Genomic DNA, 21,784 nt, shown 5'->3' with positions numbered 1-21,784 from the left:
CTTTTTGATCCTTGAATATTTTACTTTTTAATGTTACCTACATACGCTTTTGCTCACAAGCTTTTTTTTTCAATGTACAAACATTGAAAACTACCGTAAGCGAATAAAACTGTTCATATTTGTGTTTCAGTTATTAAGATGAATTTTATAGATATAAAATATCTCTTTGGCTCTTGCACATTTAAAAATAACTTGTTCAAATATTTAAACTAACTCTTGGCCCTTGTACACTCAGTCCTTACAGATTTTTCACAACTTTGAATTATGGTTAAATCCTAAACAATCAAAACATATCTTAAATCTTGATAAATGTTGCTCGATACGAATATATATAAATAATTTAGGCGGCACAACAGTCCTTTGAGAACCAATTCCTGGTGACTTGCAACTTGCAAGCATTCCTATATGCAAGTCACTATTGTGTTTATTAAACTTTTCAATAAATTCGTTAACCAATTTTTGTGTGTTTGCTGCAATTTCTTAATTTGTATTTACTGACTGTGAGATATCTGGTAGAGATGTTTGTATTGCATTTTTATTATCTAAACATTCGTCGCATTTTAAAGCAATATTTATGACACAACGACGTTTCAAGGTCCCTTCAAAGATTTTTAAAGAGTATGAGTATCGTGTTTGTTTACGAACGTCATTACTACCGTTATGTACGTCCATATGATATTGGCTTCAACATGTACACTTTTTATAAAATTCAAACTGTCAGTTTCTTCCCTAAAATTGACTTAAAAATTATTTAATTAAAAAAAATATATCGAATAAAAAGACAAAAACAGGGTGATTGTCATAAAGTTCACCAAAAAAGTAGAGTGAGTAGCTTGTGTCAAGACAAGAAAAAAAATCATATGGTAGAGGGGAGTTATTCCCACCCGTTTATTGTATAGCATTTTGCAAAACTATTTCTTAAATTATGTTCTCAAATAAAGTTGTTTGAGTGAATAATTTCGGAAAAAATAGTTTTTGAAATCTAAAGTTTTTGCTATCAAAATTGAATGCTCTTATTTATTTTGAATAGAAAATAGAAACCTGGAAGCGAAAATGTATCTAAGTTTTGTCTATTAATATCCTTTCAATGAATTTATCCTATTGGAATACTTTGTATCTTGATATGTTTTTTTTTCGGATAATACGCAGATAATTTCTATGGGTTTGATAAAATTTCACATTTAAATTATTTGTTCATAATAACCTGGTTAAATTGCTTTTAAATTACTTTTGAAATCTAAACTGTCTTGGTTACAGTAACCGCCCAAACCTTCAAACTAACAATACAACCCAATTCAGTTTCGTTGCTTGTTGAATGGAAAATCTCTACAAAATAAAAGCAACAGTAAAATTTATAAGTAGTACCACCTTAATCGCCATCGTATAAACGAATAATGTAGACTTAGACAATATAATAAAAATGACGGAAAATTAAACTTGTTTAACCCCATAACCTAATATTCATAATTTGGTATTTGTGCATTCAATTCTTCTTTATGTTTGTTGTTATTGTAAAGGAAAATCCTTGCTAAAGTATTCAGTTCTTCATTTTAAATCCTCAACAAATGCAATAAATTATTGTATCACTTACAATGTATTCAAAAATGCATAGAATTTTGTATAAAACTTTCAATTAAACATGTTCAGTTGAAATGAACTCTAAACTTCAGTGCCCATAACGTATTTCACAATCCTTGGCGGGCGGGACGACAAAATATATTTAAGTTTTGAAGCTGTACTAGATTTCAGTTTGCCTTTTACCTATTCAGTGTTGTCGTGCCCTCTGGTAGTTTATAAATTACCTTTAAAGAGATTTAAGTTCACCTCTGAAAATTAATTCTAAGGTTACATTACAGATTTTTGTATGTTATGTCCTCGCTGGTGTAGGCAATTCACATGCAACAACATAGCATGAATTTTATGAAGGCATGGCACATGAAATTTCTTTTGACCTTTTAAGACGTATGTCTTGGCTCGGATAAATTTCTGGTTAAGTTTCGTTAAGTACATAGCCATTTCATCAAAACAATAAAAATACAAATCTTTTAATTATTTGTATTTGAAATAAAAGTGGAAGAACTTTGGGAATGGAGTTTTAATCCTATTTTTTCTCTTTTTCTTGTAGATTTCATCGTAACAAATGGCCACAATAGATGGAAGACCGGCGCAGTATGGGATCTCTCTTAAGCAATTACGAGAGCTCATGGAAGTCAGGGGTCGGGAGGGCGTAGCAAAAATAAATGAATTTGGAGGTGTGCAGGATGTTTGTAAAAAATTATACACATCGCCAAATGATGGTAAGTACTTTTAATATATGAGCACCTCGAATAAATCTTAGAATGAAATTAAACTAACTGCCATAGCCGCACAATTACGTGTTTCATATTGACTCCGTAAATCGTGATAATTATGTTGGCCATGAACTTTTTTCTATTTTTGTATGTAAACTAAAATATTTACTCCAATTTCCTTAACTTTCCCAAAATATAATTTTTAGCTCAGCTTAATATTGTTGGAGAACTCTGAGCCCCTTTAAATTAATTTAAATGTTTTTTTACGTGACAATAGTTTATCACCAATGTCATTTGGGAAGCCTTATAAATATAAGAACAGAAGATATACATTTTGTATTGATTGTTTTATTTTATTTTACTTTAAAAGGTCTAAGCGGAGCAAGATCAGATATAGAACATAGACGAGAAACATTTGGTTCGAATGTTATACCACCGAAACCACCTAAAACATTTCTGACACTAGTCTGGGAAGCTCTCCAGGATGTAACACTTATTATATTAGAAGTAGCTGCATTAGTATCCCTTGGTCTATCGTTTTATAAACCCGCCGATGAAGATGCTCGTAAGTTTGCCTTTTTGTTTTGATTCTCTTTTTTTTTCATCTTTTTAAATTGGTTGATTAATTTAAAAAACACTTTTCTTTTATTTTCAACAGCTGTTCTTGCAGAAGAAGACGATCACCATGGTTGGATAGAAGGTTTAGCTATCCTGATTTCTGTTATCGTTGTTGTGATAGTAACAGCATTCAATGATTATTCGAAAGAAAGACAATTTCGTGGCCTGCAAAATCGTATTGAGGGTGAACATAAATTTTCAGTTATACGAGGTGGCCAAGTGTGCCAAATATCTGTTGGCGATATTGTTGTTGGTGATATAGCCCAGGTTAAATATGGTGATTTACTGCCAGCTGATGGTGTTCTCATCCAAAGTAATGATTTAAAAGTGAGTTTTATCGTTGTTTATCAACTTATATACCATACTTTTTCTTTACCCTTACTTATGTTCCATTGTATTGTTCTTTTAAAAGGTTGATGAGTCCTCGCTAACCGGTGAATCTGATCATGTTAAAAAAGGCGCCGATTCGGACCCAATGGTGTTGTCTGGTACTCATGTTATGGAAGGTAGTGGTAAAATGGTGGTTACCGCTGTTGGTGTTAACTCGCAGGCAGGTATCATATTTACCCTATTGGGTGCTGCCGTTGACCAACAAGAACAAGAAATAAAAAAATTGAAAAAGGGTAAGCACATCTATGCTGACGATTTAAATAAAACAACTCTTAAGCTTAGACACTTTCTTTTGTCAAAAAAAATTTGCTTTTTTCTTTTATTTTTCTTTTTCTTTCAAATTTAAAAGTAAATCAATTAATGATTCTTAACTCTTAAGGTCTTGATAAATAATTAAAAAAAAAAAAAAAAAAAACTTTGTAAGATATATAATGGCTATACAAATAGTATAGTTAGCTATGGCTTGAGCGTAAAAAATGAAACAATCGTGAAGAAAAAATTTAAAGAAACAGTTTGAATAGTTTTTTTTTCGTGTTGAAAGTTTTTTCCCTTTTTAGAATGTGTCTGAATCCTGCGCTTATTTTCGAAGCCGAAATTATTGCCATATTATTAATTATGTTTCTTTTTTTAAATACATTTTAAAAAATCCCGTACATTTAGTTTTGAGCTTGGATTTGTTAAAAAAATACAAAACAAAAATTAAAAATCTTCCTTGTCTTCCCTTTACCCATACTTTCCTTTTTAGTGTTTTGTAAATATTTTTTGTTTCTATTTAGTTTTGTATTTTATTTTTTTGTAAGTTTACAGTCCCTTGATGTGGCGGTTAGTTTTTGCCAACCTCATTAATTTTTTTTGTTTAATTAACAAAGTTATTATCTTTTTACACAAGCCCAGAAAGCCTTTGCTGCTGTGTTATATTAGTAACAACATTTATAACAATTGTTTTCTAGATATTTTAATAAATAAATAAATGAAATGCCTTTTAACAAGTTTGAAAAAAAAGCCGTGATTTCAAAGTGAAATGAAATGGACTCAGCATTTATTAACAATTTGTGTCTAAGATGAACAAATTACTCGGAATCTTACACTAACTGCTTTTTTATTTTGGCGGCGCCTTAATTTATTTTTACGGGTGCTTTCTTCTGAATGCCTTTTCACTCGATGGTTAAAGCTGTAAGCCACTAAAATGTATCGGCGTTAAGTCCGGTCTCGTCTAGCTCCGACGACTTTTGCCCGAAAATAAATTTTAGGGACCTCAACCGGTCAGTGAACTCCAATTATATAGTTTGCCTAAAATGCTAACCCTTGCGCTGCGTAAAAGCTCTTAAATTAAAAAAAAAAAAAAACAGTTCATTAATTTAAACACAAGGTTCGCTCTTCGCTTATCTAACCAAAAAAGGGTTAAAACCTTTTTAATTAATTCGCAAAAGCCTAATTTTATCGTTATTTCTTTTTGAGTTATTTTTCTTTTTGTTGCTTAAAAATATTTATAATATTATTTTACAAAATCACAAATAAAAATGAAAATTAAAACATAATTTTTTCGTCCTTCATTCGCAATAAAAAATAAAAATCAATCAAATGGAAGATAAAAGTAATTAGAAATTCAATTTATTTAAAACATGTTACATATATTTTTTTTAATTTAAACTAAAGAAAAAAAAATAAAATTAAAAAAAAATAATTTATTTTAGTTATCTATTTTAATCTTAACATATTTTTGAATTTTATCAAAATAAAACAAACAATATTTTCTTTTTCTTTCTTTGTGGAAATGATATCATTTTTTATATGTATACATATATATGTATTTTTATATAAAAACATATATATAAAAACAATACCAATTTATCGTATGCATGATGTGATTGATCGTCCCCTCCCCCTCTTCTCATCCACACTCATCATTTAAAAAAAACATGAATATAAAATGATAAATAAATAAAACAATTCGTTAACTAAAATAAACCAAATATTGATAAATAAAAAAATAAACATTGGCAGAAGCTAAAAAGGCGAGGAAGAGCAAGAGTTTAACAGGTGATTTCCTCATATTTATGTTTTTTATAATTCTCTATTTTATTTGTGTCGCTTTTCAATTTCTTTTTAATTTTTATTTCTTTATATTTTCACTATGCTTATATTTTTTTGTAATATTATTATCCAGCATTTTTCTTTTCTTGTGTTTTTGTATTGTTTTGTGGAACATAGAAAAAGCATGCGTATATGATTTTTAATTAATTTTAATAAGATTGTTTTGAAGCTTGTTAGCACTTGCGCTTTTTTGCAGAAATATATATACAAAGTTAATTAAATATTATAAAAGAAAAAATAAACTAAATGTGTTGTTTACAGAAAGAAAAGAAAAATCCATGAATAAATGTACCTCACTTTATCATAAAGATAAAAAATAATTTTATATTATATCAAAGTGACAAAAATATCTTATTTTTAAATAAAACTTGTTTTGTTTTATCTAAAACTTAAATAAAACACAAGGAGTTCATAATTTTTTTTTAACTATTCTCTTTTTTCCTCAAAAATATATAAACATAAATAACCCTAAATACAAATTAAACCTGTGAATAAAGATGATGGCACAACACCGATCAGTAATAGTCACATGAGCTCACCACCCCATGATGTTGTTAAATCCGAATCGGATGGCAATCATGTTCAACCAGCTGCATCAAGTTCCGAGGGTGGCAGTCATAAGAAAGAAAAATCCGTTCTGCAAGCTAAGCTCACAAAACTGGCTATACAAATTGGTTATGCGGGTTCAACAATAGCCGTACTCACCGTTATCATCCTGATAATTCAATTTTGTATAAAGACATTTGTCATAGAGGAGAAGCCATGGAAGAATACATATGCCAATAATTTAGTTAAGCATTTGATTATTGGTGTAACGGTGTTAGTTGTAGCTGTACCTGAGGGCTTGCCATTAGCTGTTACATTATCATTGGCCTATTCTGTTAAGGTTTGTTTTTCTTTGCCCTTTCCTTTAAGAATTTTATCAGATACTAAGTTTCGTATTTTGCAGAAAATGATGAAAGACAACAACTTGGTGCGACATTTAGATGCTTGTGAAACAATGGGCAATGCCACTGCCATTTGTTCTGATAAGACTGGAACATTGACTACAAATCGTATGACTGTTGTTCAGTCCTATATATGTGAAAAACTTTGTAAAGTTTTACCAAAAATCTCCGATCTACCCTCAAATGTGGGAAATTTCATTATCCAAGGTATTTCTGTCAATTCAGCATATACTTCAAATATTCTGGTAAGTTTATTCGAATTACAATATTTTCTTTTAATATTTTGAAGAAGTGGAAAATCCGTTATGTCATTCTATGTTTTTTTCGTGTTATCAGTAAAATTATAATCCTTAATGATTTAGACTTTTATACGTTCTACGTCCTAAGTCTGAAAGTTTCACTTCTGTGGTCCACATATTTAAAGAAAATTGTTTGACAATAAATTTTCTTAAAGCCATGTTCGTTTATTGTTTTAATTGTAGCCTGGAGCCAATCCTACTGATCTCCCGATGCAAGTTGGTAATAAAACTGAATGTGCTCTTTTGGGCTTCGTACAAGCTCTAGGATGTAAATATCAAACGATTCGTGATGAAATAACGGAAGATAAATTTACTCGTGTATATACATTTAATTCGGTGCGTAAATCAATGAGTACTGTTATTCCCAGGCCAAATGGTGGTTTCAGATTATACACAAAAGGAGCCTCCGAAATTGTGCTTAAAAAGTAAGTTGAATATTAATATATTGTTTGTGTGAATTAAAATGATTCCTATTTTTTTTAGGTGTGCATTCATTTATGGTCATGATGGTGTTTTAGAAAAATTCACAAGAGACATGCAGGATCGATTGATACGTGAAGTTATTGAACCAATGGCATGCGATGGCTTACGAACAATTTCAATTGCTTATCGTGATTTTGTGCCTGGCAAGGCGGCCATTAATGAAGTACATATTGACAATGAGCCAAAATGGGATGATGAGGATAATATATGCAGTAATCTTACATGCTTATGTGTTGTTGGTATTGAAGATCCGGTCCGTCCTGAAGTACCAGAAGCCATTAAAAAATGCCAAAGGGCTGGTATTACAGTTCGTATGGTAACTGGTGATAATATTAACACAGCACGTTCAATTGCCAGTAAATGTGGTATTTTGAGGCCAAATGAAGAATTCCTTATTCTCGAGGGAAAAGAATTTAATCGACGAATCCGTGATACTAATGGTGATGTAAGTATTTGTGTGCTTTGGCGTACATTGTCTATTCTTTTTTAAATAAATAATAAAACAATTAAATTTTTGCAGATTCAACAACATCTTATTGACAAAGTATGGCCAAAATTAAGAGTACTTGCTCGATCATCACCAACGGACAAATATACTCTTGTAAAAGGTAAGTGGAGTCTAAAAGTATTGCGGATATAATCTTGTCTATCCACTCGTATATAGCACTTATTAAATGTTTCTTCTTTTTATTTCAGGTATTATCGATAGTTCCATCAGTGAAAATCGTGAAGTAGTTGCTGTTACCGGTGATGGTACAAATGACGGCCCAGCGTTAAAAAAAGCCGATGTTGGGTTTGCCATGGGCATTGCTGGTACAGATGTCGCTAAAGAAGCTTCCGATATTATTCTAACCGACGACAATTTTAGTAGTATTGTCAAAGCTGTTATGTGGGGACGTAATGTTTACGATTCAATTGCAAAATTCTTACAATTTCAATTGACTGTCAATGTAGTTGCTGTAATTGTTGCATTTATTGGTGCATGTGCTATTCAAGATTCACCACTCAAGGTAAGTTCAAACGAAAGTACATATTTAAATATGATTTTATTATTTATTTTATTTTACTTCAGGCTGTTCAAATGCTGTGGGTGAATCTTATCATGGATACACTGGCATCGTTAGCTTTAGCTACTGAACTTCCAACACCCGATTTATTACTTCGTAAGCCGTACGGCCGTACGAAACCACTTATTTCACGCACAATGATGAAAAATATTTTGGGTCAAGGCATCTATCAATTATTTATTATCTTTGGTCTATTGTTTGTCGGTAAGATTGCTGTTTTTTTTTGTTTTTTTTTTTTGATTAGTGCCTGACTTATGCTTTTGCTTTTTCTAAATAATCTTATATTAGGTGATGTTTTGCTTGATATCGAATCTGGACGTGGTCAAGATCTTGGCGCTGGTCCAACGCAACATTTTACCATTATTTTCAATACTTTCGTTATGATGACATTATTTAATGAAATGAATGCTAGAAAAATTCATGGACAAAGGAATGTATTCGGTGGCCTCTTTACAAATCCTATTTTTTATACAATATGGATATTTACGACCATTTCACAGGTAAAATAATGTTTTTTTTTTAATCAAGTCTTGATTAAGTATTTAAATATGAATAATTTTCGTGTTCTAGCTCTTTTTTGCGCTGCATCTATAATGTGTATTAACTTTATTTGCAGGTTGTTATTATCCAATACGGTAAAATGGCTTTCTCAACAAAAGCCCTGTCACTAGACCAATGGCTATGGTGTATATTCTTTGGTCTTGGAACATTAGTCTGGGGACAAATAATCACTTCAGTGCCTACAAGAAAACTACCTAAAATATTATCGTAAGTAAATCCAGAGCCACAAACATGCACTCAAACAAACATCCACAACTCAGCAGTCTTTTGTTTTTTTTTTTTCTTTTTATTATCCTTCATATTTATTTTTATTTACCTTTTTTTATTTTCCTTTTCTTTAATTTAACACACATGCACACGTTCATTCACAGAAACACAGCTAATACTGCAAAAAAATATTTGTTCACAAAAGAATACACACAGTCCTAATAACATACCAAAATAATAACAATAATAAATTAAATTAAACTTAATATAAAAAAATAGTAACAGGATATAACCGTGCAACATATAATTTTAAACAATCCCGTAAAAGGATTTTGTATAAGCGCAAATAATTAAAAAAAATATTATATGCGTGACAAGCATTTATGAAACAAGAAATGAAAAAGAAAACAAATAGATATTATTAGAAATTAAGTTCCATAATAAAAAATGAGTATTCACAATAATACATAGCTTAAATCTTAAATGTTGCTATTACAAATTTTTACCTAAATTACTATTTTTATATTTGTTTTACGTATTTTTAACTTTTTTCTGTTTAAATATTTTTCATGTCAGGTTTTTGAGTGCCGCTAATAAATCAGCACTTTTGCCATATTATTTTTGTTTATGTAATTTAAAAATATAGAAACGATGAAAGTCTGGCATCGACCGGGAAAAATTAAAATCACGATTTTTGAAAAATTTATTTACAGCGTTTGCTGAAGAAATTTTCGTAACATACTAGTAGATAACTATTAAATTGGTATTCTGTTCTGATAATTTTATTCAAATCCCATGTTTAGTGGCTTTCGATTCCTTGGAAATGGAAATCTTAAAAAATGACAGGCTAAAAGGTGCTGATTTATGAAAAATAATATTTAATTTTTATTTTGCTTCGCCATATGTTTACATTTGTTTGTACTTTAAAAATTAAAAGAGATATTTAAATAAAATGAAAAAAATCGATGCAATATTTAATTTAAATAGTTAAAATAATATTATTTCTTCAACATGTAGTATATCATTAGTTATATTTGTGTAGTGAAATTTGAATATAAAAATAATAAAAATAACAAAATAAAAATAGAAAAAATGTATAAAATGAAAATTCCTTAGCGTGAAATAGACATATTCAAACTTCTGAATCTCCATAATACGTACTTACATTATTTTACACAAACGTACAGTACATATGATAATATTTATAAATAAACAAACAGAATCCTTTTATTTATAATGTTCTCATTAATTTTTAGTTTAATTGTTTTTGTTGTAAGCCTGTCTGTTTTTTGTATATTTTTAATTATTGAATAAAATTAAATAATATACAGTCAAAGACACATAAGTAAAATTCGACATTGAAGAAAACTTATTAAAATTAAATATATAATTATGAATGGATTAACATATAAGTATTACAATAAAATTAACATAAATAAAACAACAAAAAAATGAAAAACAAAAACATTTAATAAACAGTATTAAAATTTAAAAAAAAATTGTTGCGAATATCACTGAAAAAATAACAAACAAAATATGGATTAAAAATTATATTATATTAACAATTCACTCAAAGCGAAAGTTTGTTTCCAAATTTGTAAATTATTTATTGACAAAAATTGGTTGTTAAAAAAAAATCTTATTTCAATTTGAAAAGTAAATATGATAATTTATTTAAAAAGAGAATAAAACAAACCAAATTTTATTTAAAACCAGTGCAGAAAATGATAAACTTTATTGTCGGGTGTGTTAATAGTTTCAAAGAAGTTGTTGATTGTGCATTATCAAAATTAAACATACGGAAAAAGGTGTGATGGTGCATTCTTTTAATAACAAAGATGTTTTGTTTGCCCGTTATACTTTCTCTAATTATTTTTTTTCACCTTAAATTCAGAGTTTCTCTGCCTTTTATGCTGCCCATAGTCAGTTCATGTGCGGTTTAAGATATGTTTTCCAACTTGCAAGTCTTGAAAAAATAATTAAATAAAAATCCAATGGATATCATATTCATAACTTTTAGCTCTCTAAGAACTTAAATATATGCGCACTTCTAGCTGCCTTCTTGTGCCACATCATTCCTTTTTTAATTATTCTTCGGAAAGTAAAAATTATTCACATGATATAATTCTCTCGACAATATTTGGCAATCAATGGTTTTTTATTTCGATATCTTCTGTTGTTTGGTTTGCTTCGCTTCATTTTTTCAACAGAGCTGTGTCAATGTATCCATCATCATAAATTAAAACTGAATGGACAGTGTCTTGCATGTTTATTTTTGTCAAATAGATTTTCAAACAAAACATAGGTAAATTATTTTTGGGTTTTGAGCAGAAATTAATTTTCCATTTCTCCAACTCTCTTCAAATCTTCACTTCACAATCTCGGATAAAGGCAACAACGCAAAGAAAAGTGAACGTAAAAATGTTTTTTTTTTTTTTTAAACCAAATAATCGAACTGGGTATGTACCACTACATTAAATGTTTTGTTATGTTAAAATTAATAATAAAAAAGAAACAAAAAAGTATTGCTGGGTATTGTCGAAACACCAAAATTCAAAATTCCATTCAACAGAAAATTCAAATGTTTAAAACAACCTTTATTTTTATTATTGTTATATTTATTATTAATTTTTATTTATTGTTGTCTCTTGTTCCTTTTCGATTATATATTATTATTTTTAACTTTTTATCTCATTGATGTACAAATACATACTTTGTTCGATAAAAATAAGTCATTTCTATCAAGGAATCTATTATAATCGGTATTTAACTATTAACGCAAAAAATCTACAATTTATGTTTAATTCAATGTCAAAAATGAGCTTTTTAACACAGTTCATCATTCTGCAGGTCCACTTGTCTTAATGGTTAAACGCATTAAATTTCAATTTAGCTAAGAGCTATTTTTTTTTGTTCTGAGAAAATGATTGCGTATAGGTCTTAGACCACATTTTTGTGTGCAATAATTCAAACCAGATTCAACTTAAAATTTGATTTAACAAAAATTCAGACTTTATTTTATGATCCATGACGAATAAATTTTATGAAGTATTCCTTTCGGATCGGAATTTTTTAAATTACGGATACGATCCTGTTTATTTTTGAGATTTCTAGTGAAATATCACTTTTGAAAGATTGTATGATAGAAATGAACAAAAATAAAAAAACTCGTTACGAGAACTCTATACTAATGAATACTTTTCTTTGATATAATTCATTCATTAAAAATTTAATTTAATTTTTTCTGTATACATAGACATAATTATACATCACCACTATATTTAATTGGATGAACTAATTCAAGAACAAAAATTGTTAAGTAATACAAAACAAAATTAGAAAATATCTGAACACATACAAAATTGTTCCGTATATATTTAACTACTTATGTGTTGTTGCATGTTCTGCTAAGCACATTAAACTTATATGTATTTTTTTTTCATAAACATTTAAAAAATTAACTTTTGTATCAAAGCTGCAAGAGAATGATTTAATTATTAAAAAACAGAAACAACTTTGCTACCTAAAACTAAAAAATTAACATATTTCTTCAATAATTTTTCATTTATAGATATGTAATACAAATCTATGTATTTTTTTTTATTAAGAAAGAATAAATACAAAAATAATATACATTTGTGTGTTCATATTTTTATTTAATTTTTGTATGATTTTCATTTATTTATTTCTTAATTTCAGGTGGGGTCGTGGTCATCCCGAAGAATATACAGAAGCGATGAATTTAGGCGAAGAACGTTTCGATTCGATTGATTCCGATAAGAAACCACGAGCGGGACAAATTCTTTGGATTCGAGGCCTAACACGATTACAGACACAAGTAAGTTCTTGAGTTTTAACTTATTAAATTTTTTTTATTATTTAATATAAAAAACAGCAAAAAATACTATTTTCTTCTTCATAAAAATTAAAAATATTTACCTATATTTCCCTATAAAATTTAAATTTTTTAATTATTCCACCATAAATATAATTATATTTAAAATTTAAAAATATCTAATACAAAAAATCCAGATTGGGATAAAAGAAAGAAACTATAGAATTTAGTTTAAAAGTTGAAGAAACAATTAAAAGTGTGTGAAAGTCTTCTGCAAAATATCGTAGAATTAAATAAATTTCCCATACAACCAAACAACAAAATCTATGGAAAAGTTTCAGTTTTATTCTGCCTGTGGAGAAGTTTATTTATTTTTTTTTCTCTTCATTAGTTGATTTACTTTTATTGATCTCTTTATTTTTTCAAATCTTCATAATTAAACTAATTTATTACAGTTTAGTTCCTAATTGAAATGCTCAATAGTTAACAAAATAAAATAAACTAAAGCTGAAAAGTATTCATATCAAAATATTTCGAAAGCAAACTTCCTTAAAAAGATATTGCCGTCAAAATTGAATCTAATCCTTAATATAATTATGACCAAGCGTTAAATTAGATGTATTTAACATTAAAATAATATTGATCATCAATCGCAGAACTATTCGCCCTAGTTTTCTAAGACTTAAATTGTTGACATAATAACAATATGTACCGTTTAATGTTAGACAAGTCTTGATTCTTGAACCTCTTCTGTTCTGTGTTCGTGGCTAATTCCTAGATACATTTCTAGTATATCTATATATATGTCTTATAATTATTTTATCGAACCCTAGTTATTATGAAATGATAAACCTAAAGTGCGACCCTGTATATCTAGTTGAAACTTACGTAAAAATATTTATTAAAGTTTCAATGAAAATCTAAATATAACCATCATAGCTTTTGTAAAAAAAATTGCTTGCAATTGTTTTTAAGATTTAAAACTGAAATACATATAATTGTTTAAATTACAATTGGTGTTACAATTTATATAAAATATAAACGGTAAATCATATGCCTGCCTTTCGCTAGTTATAAATGTATCTACTTCTCATTTTCGCACAGAACACAATATCCAAGACTCCCTAGTTTCTATAACCTATTGTTATCGTATAATTTTTGCCCACAAATACAAATATGTATTTTAAGTCCCCCTTAAAGCAAAAATAAATAAATTTCACTTAAAAAAAAAAACTGCACTTTCTTTTTTAATTAAAATAATATAATAGTTTCCCCTGTTATAAGAACATTGTGTTAAGGTTACCCCATAACATTTTTATTTTTCATCATATTTATTGTTTTATATAATTCTCAGTATAAAGTGTCCCTTTTTCTGCAAATCTCACACCCAAGATAATGTTACAGATGTGGTGTGTGAATTCAAAAAAATAATTTGAAACGAATTTCCTTTCAATATACGAGTATTTCGTTTTATTGGAAATAGCTTTAAATGAACCGTGTTCAAATGAGTTCAAATTAATGATAAAAAATTTGGGCATTTGCTCTTTTAACTTAAATTTGATGATTTCGTTTAAAACATCTTCGAATTATGTGATAGCTCTATGCCTAGTAGACAAATTACCAGTGAATGGGTTGTTCGTGTTTTATGATTTCAAATAATTTTATTAGACATCTGTGCACCTTAACAAAAACAGTTGGTTAACATAGGGCTCTTCTTAAGAGGGGACGTTTCAAAAACCGATTTATTTTTGCCCAAACAACATGTGTAGAATATATTGGCAAAAGGTTTTTTGAATTTAAACTTTGTCTCGCTCAAATTGAGCTTCTTTTACTGGTCATTGCAGTATGTTTCGAAGCCACATGTAATTTAAATTTTGCTGGGCATCGATATATTTAGTTTATAGTTTTCAAACTTTTATCGCGTTTTTCTCAAGAAGGTATTATTTGACATATTTTAATAGCACGACTCTTAAAGCTTTCTTCTTATTCTGGTCAGAGCATTTGAAATTTTCTGCTTTGCTTTGTAAAAAAAAAAAACTCCAAATTGTCGGAGTCCTGAAAAAAAACTGATGACTAAAACTCCAAAAATATGTATTACTTGTTAACTTTTTGTACAATACCTGTTGCTTGCAGGCGTCAAATGAACTGAGCCCGATCTCATTTGCCTAAAAATGCATGCATATCTGCATTAAGCACCACACCCTGGTCACATACATATGTGAATATATTACTGTCATTTTATGATATATTAAATATAATATACCTACATGCGAGAGTTCTCACATGGTTAATTATCCATTATAATTAGTAGATACTTATTTTTAATAATTATAAAGACAAGCTACTACACTCTACAGTCACGAAAAACACACCCAACACTTCGCAGAGTTCCATCTTTTTAATATTATTATTTTTATAATTTTATTTAAATATATTGTCTGTTTCTGTTACTGTTATTTTATGTAATATTTTGCCATTTAAATCTGTTTTTAGTTTCTTAACGTATGGATATAATTTGTTTTAAATAATATTTTTATCACCATAACACAAATCTGCTTCAAAGACTTTTCATAAATCTTTACAGCCAACACGAAAGAACAAAATATGTTTTCAAATTAAAAAAAAAAACATACGGGGATATATCGCCCGTTGTTTTTCTTTTAAACAAAATTAAAGTTATAAAAATATATATACAACAATCTTTACCAGAAAGGGAGCTATTAGTCAAACATTTAAGTTACATTTTTTTCTTTCCACAATTCTTAAACCAGTGAAATGTTTTTTTCTTTAATTATTATGTTTCAAGCCTATCTGTGTTATTTCATTTATTTTGTTTCTATTCTGCAACTTCTCTTTTGCTTCAACCTCTCTACCTACTCTTTTGGTTTCAATTATAATTGAATTTATATCTTAAATGTTATTCGATGTAATTTTTCTTGATGATGTTTCTCATTTTTATCAAAAAATAAATAATAAAAATGAAGAAAGAATTACAATTTTATATTAAAAAGTGTCTTAAGAAAAAATATGAGATTGAGTTTGAGAGTTTGTTTTCTATTTGTTTAATTTTAAAGAAATAAAATATTATTTCAGTTACATTGATTAATTCTACAAATAAACTGACAAAAAACATTTTGTTTTTTTATTCATATATAATTTGGGGAGTACAAATTGTAAAAAAGAAAAACAATCGTCAGGTGGAGGAGGTGCATGTTTTGTACAACTATTCAAATAAGATCCTTGTTTTCATTTTAAATTAACTGTTGTTAACTATTTTCGTCTCTAGGAATTAAAATGTTGCTTTATTTAATTTATTATTTTTGTGTTAATTATAAACATACAAGTTAATTTTATATGTAGCTGATTAAATTTCTAGAGTAACTAAAAAAATTTCTGTAGTCGATTAATATACTCGTATCAGGACGGTTAAAACATTTAATCTCTGTAATTTATTAAAAAAAAAATTATAATAATTTTATTTTATTGCTCAATATTTTTGGTTTTGTATTGTTTTTAAGTTTTTTTTTTTTTTGTTATACATCCCAAAACTAATGCACCTGAATAGGTATTAACTATAATCTACAGTACCTTCGGTGGCGTGATGGTTAGTGCGTTGGACTGCCATGCCAGAGGTCTTGAGCTCACCAAGACTGTGCCACCTATAGTCTTTTTCACGTGTACTGCGTCTTGTTGGAATTTAACAAATCCTCCAAAAATAATTCTTGTCAAGAAAAGCGCTTTATCAAATTAGCTGTTCAAATTCGGTATAAAAAGTATAGACCCCTTCCATCCCTGACATTACTCGCACACAGGAATGGTTGAGAACTGTAAATCACTAGTCCCTGGTTCTATACGAGCTGAATTTATTAACTGATAGAAATTTGGTTTCCAAGGAAAGTGGTTTCCTTTTTTTTTTGTTTATCTATGCTTATTTACCAAGAATCTTAGGCCTCCTTTAAAGGAACTTTGTCAATAGTTTAGCTTTTGCAACTTTTTAGTAGTGTCACATACCTTAACTCTAGCACCATAATCAGCAAATGTCTAACCTAACCATTAAACTCAGGTGCATTTATTTAGAAAAAGTATTAAAAAATAATTTATATATCGTCCACCTCAGTACTACCAGAGGTAAATACGTCTATAACTATTGTTAACCTTAAGTTCTTTCTTTGATTTAAATTCAACACAATTATTATTATTATTATTTTTTTAATTGAAATTTAAAGAGTTTTGTGGAGGTGGTGGATATTGTAACCACATTTTTATTTTCATTGTCCAAATTTGCTTTTTTTGACTAAAGAGCAAAAACAAAGCACAAATTTATACTTCTAAAAATATTATTTAAGCAGGGAAATTATCCATACCTTTAAGATTCATAATTATTATTGACTTTTTATACATACGAACTGCTTATTGGATATAATTTTGAATAAAATATGGATTTACTTTCTTCGGGCTAAAATTAACAAAAAAAAAACGCTTTGAATACTTCACATATTCTTAAAAAATATTAACTCAATATTCGTTTTTAATATTTTGAATAATATATAGAGTTGTGAATAAGAACAATTTTCTAAACAAAGGTCCTATAATCATTTTTTTTTCGATTCAATATAAATTATCCTGAGTTAATGCCCTTAAACAGTTTTCCACATTCTTTCTATCAATATAACCATGTTTTAATTATTTGATTTGTTATTGAAATTATATGATAAATTATTTTCAAAATTTAAAGTTTCTAAATTGTCAAACAATGTTGCAATGCGTGCCTTCGTTTGTTTCACACATTTTTAATGTAAGGGATATTTACGATTTGAGAAGGAACGAACTCAGTAAAATATGTATAATAAGTCGATATAAAAATTTTAAGATTAAATCTTATTAAGTAGATATATGTATGAATTGTAACTTTTTGTTTATTTAATTTTGTTTTGTTTCAAGTTAATTTCTTTCGTTCATTTCGTTTATATTTTTGTTTTATTTTTTACACTTCATTTTCAAGAAATATAAACATTTGTCCTTTATAAATATATACTATATCATATTAAATATAAACACGCATTTATGTACATATATAAGTTATCTTATATTATATTACTCACACAAAGAAAAACTTATAAACAAAATAATTAATTAATTTAGAAAAATCTCAAATTCGCAACAGCAAACATTAAACAAAAAAATAAATTCCTTTTTTTCTTTTTAAAGTTTTATATTTACTTTTTTATATTTATACATTCAAATATTTGTTATATATTCTTAAATCAGCCGGCGGAACCAATACGAGAGACTGAAGTGTAATATGGGGCAACATTACATTAAAAATATAACAATTAGTTAAATTTAAATAAAAAAGAATTGAAATTATATAAGGCAACTAACAACAAAAAAAAAAATCTGAAAAAAAGCAACAAATAAATTAGATTATAATAAATTTGAAATAAAAAATAGAAAGAAATACAAAGTAAAAAAAAAACATTGATAATAACATAAGCAAAAAAGATAACCTTAGAAATAAATGTTATTTTTTTTCTCGAAAATATTTGAAAACAAAAAAAAACGGTGTTAAATAAAATTATTTAATAGTTTAAAGTTAAACCACACACACTTATGTATATACGTATATAAATATGTATAAATAAATAATTACATAATGAAATATACAGGTATATATATACGTGTGTGTATGCGAAAAGTATTTTAGAGTTTATTTTTTTATTTTACGTTTAACGAAGTTCTTAATTTATAAAATTTTATATATGTATATATGCAAGTGTTACTTAAAAAATAGTATTTTAAAATTTATTAGTTAAATTTAAATGAAGCAAAAAATAAACATACATTTATTATACAAACCCGGTTATAAACATAAGCTCAGCGTTTTTATGAAATGAATAGAACAAATAAAAGTAGTTTTTAATCATAAGAAATTTAATAGTTATAAATAATAAAATTCAATCGAGAAGAGGGAAGCAATAGATTCTAAAATATTTGCAAAGCCACAAATGAGCCTATAGAATATATATTTAAAACAAAAATTATTATATGCAACTAGTAGCTTCTATGGAAGTTTTTTTTTTAACAATTTGTTATGTTTTTAATTTTGAAATATGTTAAAAAAAAAAGAAATAATGATTGCAATCAGAGCCAATCTGTCATCAGAACTAAGCGAAATACAAAACGACATTCATATCCGAGATGGTTAATAATATACCTACTACATATATAATGAGTAAAAAGAAGAAATATGAGATGAATATAAAAGGTGCCTACCACTTCTGCAACTTCAACTCTGCTCATACCACGCTACTATTTCCTAAAGCAAAGAAAGCAAACAAAAATTCTTATTTCACATCAAAATATCTTCAACGTCCTAAAAGTAGAAGTATATTAGGTAAATGCATTTCTCAACAACAACAAGAACTACGTATCCAAATATGCGTAGGACTTGTTTGTTATTCTTTTTTATGTTTTTTGACTGTTTTTTTTTTAATCTTTTATTTTAATTTAGTTTGTATGCACACATTTTTGTTATATTGAGATAGATCTTGACACTGAATTCGATAAAATATTTTTTTTTATAATTGTGTTCTATGTTTGTTTTTTTTTGTTGTTATATTTTGTATACTTATTATTTATATTTCCCTAAACACAAAAAAAAAGTTTGAAAAATGTTTTGTGATTTCATTAAAAATTTATATGATTCACTATATAAGTGATAAAGATTAAAACAATAACTATTTTGTATGTTTGCTTTTAGTGAGAAAATTAATTTTAGTAACCAAAAAGATATATGATATACCTGCATATAATAAATATAACTTAGTTTGTAGTTTTCTTTTTTTGTTTATTAAAAAAAATATGTCGTTTCCAATATTTTTAATTTTTTAAGAAACTGGTACCCAACGTGTTTACCTCTTTATAGTACAGTTTGCTATTTCCTTTTAACTAATTTTGTCTTATCAAAAATCTCTTAGTCCTCCGTTAAAGTATATTTATGTGTTTTGTAAACAAATATAATTATTTGAGTGAAATAAACCTTTCTACCTGTCCTACTTGTTTAAAACATTCACCACCCACCTGAAAACAAACATTTAGAGTTGTTTCTGCTCACCATTGTGATTTTATTTCAAACAAAATTTATCATACAGTTCTTAGAACCTTAATGTATGTCTCAATTTAGATGATTTAAACCAACAAAAAAACAGTAAAGTGTTTTATTTTGTCAAATTTTAGCTAAGACTTTATTTTTCCAAAAAAATGTATTTATTAAAGTTATGTGTGTGACCAATTTATTGAAATAAATAGTTTCGAATGGTTTTTGTTGGGCTTTTTTGATCAATCCCTTTGTCAAAAATCTTATAGATTAAAAAGATAGTCTTTTATGTTCGGTATATTGTATTTTTGTTTAATTTTTTAAGCAACCTTTGATTTATATATGTTTTTATTTTTGTCTCTATATCTTGCTTATTTTTTTTTATTTTATAATTATTTTGCGTGTTTTCATAAAACTAGATAAAAAGAAACTTCCAATCAATACAAAACAAAAATCAATAAATCAAACAATTTATTTAAAAATAAACTACCCACAATCATAAAACTTTCGCTCATTCTCATATTTCTTTAAATTATATTATAGAAACAAAAATTAATTATGGAAAGCTATTCATTTTATTTCTAAGTAAAATCATGTTCGATTTTAGTAATTGCTTATATTTATTTATAAATCATTAATTTAAATTTTTCCCATCAGTGTATATAATTGATTTCTTTCTCAGGGTTGGTAGAGTTTTTTTTTTTGTTTGTTTGTTATATCCTTTTTTTAATATTTAGCCATGACCTTCCTCAGACAAAAAAAAAAGTTTCCTGTTCTGTTCCTATCTCCATTTATGTCCTGTTTATTTATCATTTGCTCTCGTTCTTATATTGAAATGTGTTCTTAAAATGTATTTTTATCTCATTATATCGAGATAGTTTTAACTTAACATAAGTCTTAATGAATATCATCGTATAGTCCTATGCAGTCAACATTATGTGGAAGTATCTCTCTCTCTCTCTTCCTCTCTAATTTATTTGCTTCTCTCTCTGTTTTTCAAAACCTTGCCTCTTTAAATATTTATACAAATATAATATTTTTATACTATTTATCTAACCTAGCCTCTCTAATTCTTTATTGTCTTGTTCATAATAGTAAATATATTCTTAAACTAAATATTTTGAAAATTGCGTGAAGGCCTATAAATAAAAACCTTTTATCATTTTCTATCGATAGTTCCATAGACTTAACTTTGCACACATTATAAGTATGATTTTAATGTAATCGAAAATATCGTTCCCAGTTGTGCAATATGTATTTTTGATCTTGATTACGAAGTGTTTTTCCAACCAATTTTGTAAAGAGAGAGAAGAGAATTACAAGTTTGGTAGTTTTTCAATTTATTGTGTTAAAAAATAGTTTGGAATACTTGCACTTCTTGAGAGAACACAAAATTACCTCACTAAATAACTCCACATTTTATGTTTTGTATCTGAAGTCTGGGATAAAGGCACCGTTTCATTATTTTCTTTCGTGTGAAGAAATCAGTTTCTTCAATTTTTGTAAATTCAACTGTGACAGTTGAGAAGCATATTTTTTCGTCTCAAAAAGAACAACTTACCTAAACGAGCTCCCTAGAACTCATAGTTATGTGTATTTTTAAGGAAGAGTAAGTTATAAATAATATATATTTCTTATAAGTACATATACAATACGACATAAACATACTGCTGTCTTTTTAGTCTTTGTCGTCTAGTCCAGCTTTCAGTAAAATTCTTAATAAATATCCGAACAAAAATATAGCACATATATTTATACAATTTCATAAGCATACATGGGTTCTGGTTATTAATTAAGTTTCATCTATGCTAATTTATAAAGCTTTAAATAAAAAAAATGCATACAATATTTTTTTGGTAAGTCTTAAATTGCAAAAAAAAATAAAATTACAAATAA

General features: G+C 27.3%; 2 protein-coding genes across 16 annotated transcripts in view; one reads left to right on the top strand and one right to left on the bottom strand.

The window, feature by feature from the left end:
* LOC129953197 (glutamine--fructose-6-phosphate aminotransferase [isomerizing] 2) overlaps positions 1–21,784 on the bottom strand; it is a 233,214-nt gene that overhangs the window by 153,166 nt on the left and 58,264 nt on the right. The gene's annotated exons all lie outside the window — the stretch shown is intronic.
* LOC129953195 (plasma membrane calcium-transporting ATPase 3) overlaps positions 1–21,784 on the top strand; it is a 127,316-nt gene that overhangs the window by 80,786 nt on the left and 24,746 nt on the right. For 13 of the 15 annotated variants that reach the window (XM_056066107.1, XM_056066110.1, XM_056066108.1 and 10 more), the window contains 15 exons: positions 2,126–2,297; positions 2,662–2,856; positions 2,950–3,236; positions 3,322–3,532; positions 5,304–5,339; positions 5,891–6,279; positions 6,343–6,585; positions 6,823–7,064; positions 7,123–7,567; positions 7,643–7,730; positions 7,819–8,132; positions 8,195–8,393; positions 8,478–8,689; positions 8,806–8,957; positions 12,657–12,795. In XM_056066107.1, the coding sequence (XP_055922082.1) occupies positions 2,141–2,297; positions 2,662–2,856; positions 2,950–3,236; positions 3,322–3,532; positions 5,304–5,339; positions 5,891–6,279; positions 6,343–6,585; positions 6,823–7,064; positions 7,123–7,567; positions 7,643–7,730; positions 7,819–8,132; positions 8,195–8,393; positions 8,478–8,689; positions 8,806–8,957; positions 12,657–12,795 (3,309 nt within the window). In that variant the 5' untranslated portion in view covers positions 2,126–2,140. Of the gene's footprint in view, positions 1–2,125; positions 2,298–2,661; positions 2,857–2,949; positions 3,237–3,321; positions 3,533–5,303; positions 5,340–5,890; positions 6,280–6,342; positions 6,586–6,822; positions 7,065–7,122; positions 7,568–7,642; positions 7,731–7,818; positions 8,133–8,194; positions 8,394–8,477; positions 8,690–8,805; positions 8,958–12,656; positions 12,796–18,060; positions 18,499–21,784 lie in introns of those variants that run through there. The other 2 variants (XM_056066111.1, XM_056066106.1) reach the window with 2 other exon arrangements.

Source organism: Eupeodes corollae, chromosome X, assembly GCF_945859685.1.
Source record: "Eupeodes corollae chromosome X, idEupCoro1.1, whole genome shotgun sequence".
Taxonomy (NCBI): domain Eukaryota; kingdom Metazoa; phylum Arthropoda; class Insecta; order Diptera; family Syrphidae; genus Eupeodes; species Eupeodes corollae.
This window is presented reverse-complemented; position numbering and strand designations above follow the sequence as displayed.